General features: G+C 40.7%; 1 protein-coding gene across 1 annotated transcript in view; it reads right to left on the bottom strand.

The window, feature by feature from the left end:
- LOC311100867 (hepatic leukemia factor-like) overlaps nucleotides 1-2,546 on the bottom strand; it is a 20,949-nt gene continuing 18,403 nt past the window's right edge. Inside the window, exon 4 of the mRNA XM_084141864.1 lies at nucleotides 1-2,498. Within this exon, the coding sequence (XP_083997990.1) occupies nucleotides 2,283-2,498 (216 nt within the window). The 3' untranslated portion in view covers nucleotides 1-2,282. The remainder of the gene's footprint in view (nucleotides 2,499-2,546) is intronic.

Here is a 2,546-nt window from a genome sequence, read left to right as displayed (position 1 = left end):
TGATTTCAACGGTTTTATTTTGATCATGAAAAACATACAAAAGACATGGGGGAAATATTTGGAAAAAGACAGATTCTAACATATCAGGATATAAGTACTCTGTCTAGTGAACCCTACATCAGGAGGTAAGTAGGAATAAACTCACAAAAGGGACAAATGAAGAAGAGACATAACATAAGTGCTTATTGTTGGGATATTACATTCTTCTATGGCAAAACCACATACAATACAAATAAGAATTTAAAAAGGGATGCCAATATCAATCTTCCTCTTAGACTACAGAGCTTCTGCTTCGTCAAAGCAAATAAACAATGCAACAAAACATACAAGACAAAACTTTTCCAAAATAAAAAACAGCAAACCATTTTGAGATTGTCTGTTGTGGGCGGGAGGGGGTAAAGGGTGTGTCTGACTACTATGTAAAACAGCCTGTCCGTTTTATTTGTAATGTAGTCTTTAGTAATGCCCATGCAAAGTATCTGAGGAACAGCATCGGTAGCAGTGAACAAGTTCTGAATATATATACATAGTTCATTTTTTAAATACACAGGAGATATATGTAGGAAAAAATACTGTACAAAAACAAGAATATCTTTGTATAAACAGTAAAACATTTAATATATTAATATATCTTTTCTATACTGTAATCTTTTGGTCTGTAGTAAAGAGATATATTAAAAGGTATATTCCACAGTACTGTATAGGCAACATCATTCATTCATTCACCCAACGTAAGGTGTGTTAGTTTGTTATACACAGTAGTAAATCTGTTACATTCATCTCTCATTGGGTCATGGGGAGAGCATCTGTACGGTGTCCATATTAGGACAGTCTCAGCAGGAATCTCAGTAGGACTGAGAAGCTGTCCTAAAATGGACACCGTACACCGTACATACAAGAACCTGTCATGCTTGAGAAAATAAAAATAAAACAATGAAAACTATTGCCTACTGCACAGATGCTGATAACGTTCACATCTGAATGCTTGAACAACAAATAGAAACATGCTAGTTTATGTAAAGACATAAATATAATATCAAATAATAGAAGTCATTACAAATTGGGCATGTGCTGAAATAAAGAGGGCAGTTTCATGCGCGTCTGTGACAGTGGGCTTGGTAGAGAGGAGACCAAGAGCTTATACTGCCTTATTGCTTTAGCTTCCCAAAGTTGTTCTGTACAACAGAGCGATCTGGTGACAAGGAACTAGAAAGAAACCTTTGCTATACATAACACTGCTATAAGAGGAACATGAAGCTGACATCATAGTAGCCTGGCTGCCGGTCTGCCTCACTAAGGCAACAACGTAGAGTTACTTCATGCAGAAACAGTCGGGTACCCAGGTTAGCAGTATGTAGGCATGGGAGAGGTTTTAAAGTGTGAGCAGTGCAGTGATTGTTTACACATTACAAACAGCTTATCTGATGGAGAACAAAACAGAGGGATAAAGTGGGACAGGTTAACATCAGTGGAGACATCTCAACTGACATAACCTACATTTACAGTTTGGAAACCATAGAAAACCAGTACAACCATAAACACAAGATAATTCACAGACAATAAAATATATTATGGATCAAGAGGGAGTGGGAGGAGGGTAGGTAACATAAGATTCAACATACATACATCCTCAGTTGGTAGAGCATGGCGCTTGCAACGCCAGGGTTGTGGGTTCGTTTCCCACAGGGGGCTGTATGAAAATGTATGCACTCACTAACTATATAAGTCGCTCTGGATAAGAGCGTCCGCTAAATGACTAAAATGTAAATATTCATAAGAAAATAAAAACCCACAGTAGAAAAAGCCATGAAAAATTTGGAAAATAACACAAAATAGACACTAGCCATGTGTGGACAGATACATTACATCAGACCAAATGAAAAACACACGACCAGAAATAAAATTAAGTTTCTTACTCATAGACTGTACAGAAAGCTACCTGCTTTCCCTCACAAGTGCCAATCTCAGAGAGACATGTATGAGGGTGAGATATATGGTATAGAAAATGAGTAGAAATGTGCTACTGAGCCTAAATCATATTGTCCTTCAATCTCTTGATACGAGTTGTGAGATGGTAGGAGGCAGTTCCTAGGTTGTGTGTGGGTGGGGGCAGTTTTGGGGCAGGGAGGGAGCGGAGGACATGGATCGGGTGGAGGTCTCAGACAGGTGTAAGCTCAGCCACTCAGCCTCATGTTTCAGGGGGTGTTCAGGGATGAATGAGGGCCTGGGCAACAGGGCTGTGTGTCTGTGTGTATGTGTGAGTGTATTCTGTCTCAGTCCCATTACAGAGGTCTGTGTGTGGCCTGGTACTTGGCCACTATGTTCTTGGTACGCCCCAGCTCTCTCCTCAGATCGGCCACCTCCATCCTCAGGGCGGAGTTCTCCTTCTCAAGGAAACCCGCTCGGATGGCGATCTGGTTCTCTTTGAGTCGACGGGCGTCCCGTGACCTCTTGGCAGCCACATTGTTCTTCTTACGCCTCACCCAATACCTGTCATCCTGCACGAGAGGTGCAAGGGAAGAGAGTGGGAGTTAAAAGAGGGGAAA

The sequence above is a fragment of the Coregonus lavaretus genome (genome assembly GCF_964263955.1).
Source record: "Coregonus lavaretus genome assembly, chromosome: 25".
Lineage (NCBI taxonomy): Eukaryota > Metazoa > Chordata > Actinopteri > Salmoniformes > Salmonidae > Coregonus > Coregonus lavaretus.
Note: the sequence above shows the minus strand (reverse complement) of the source record. Positions and strands in the feature narration are given on the sequence as shown.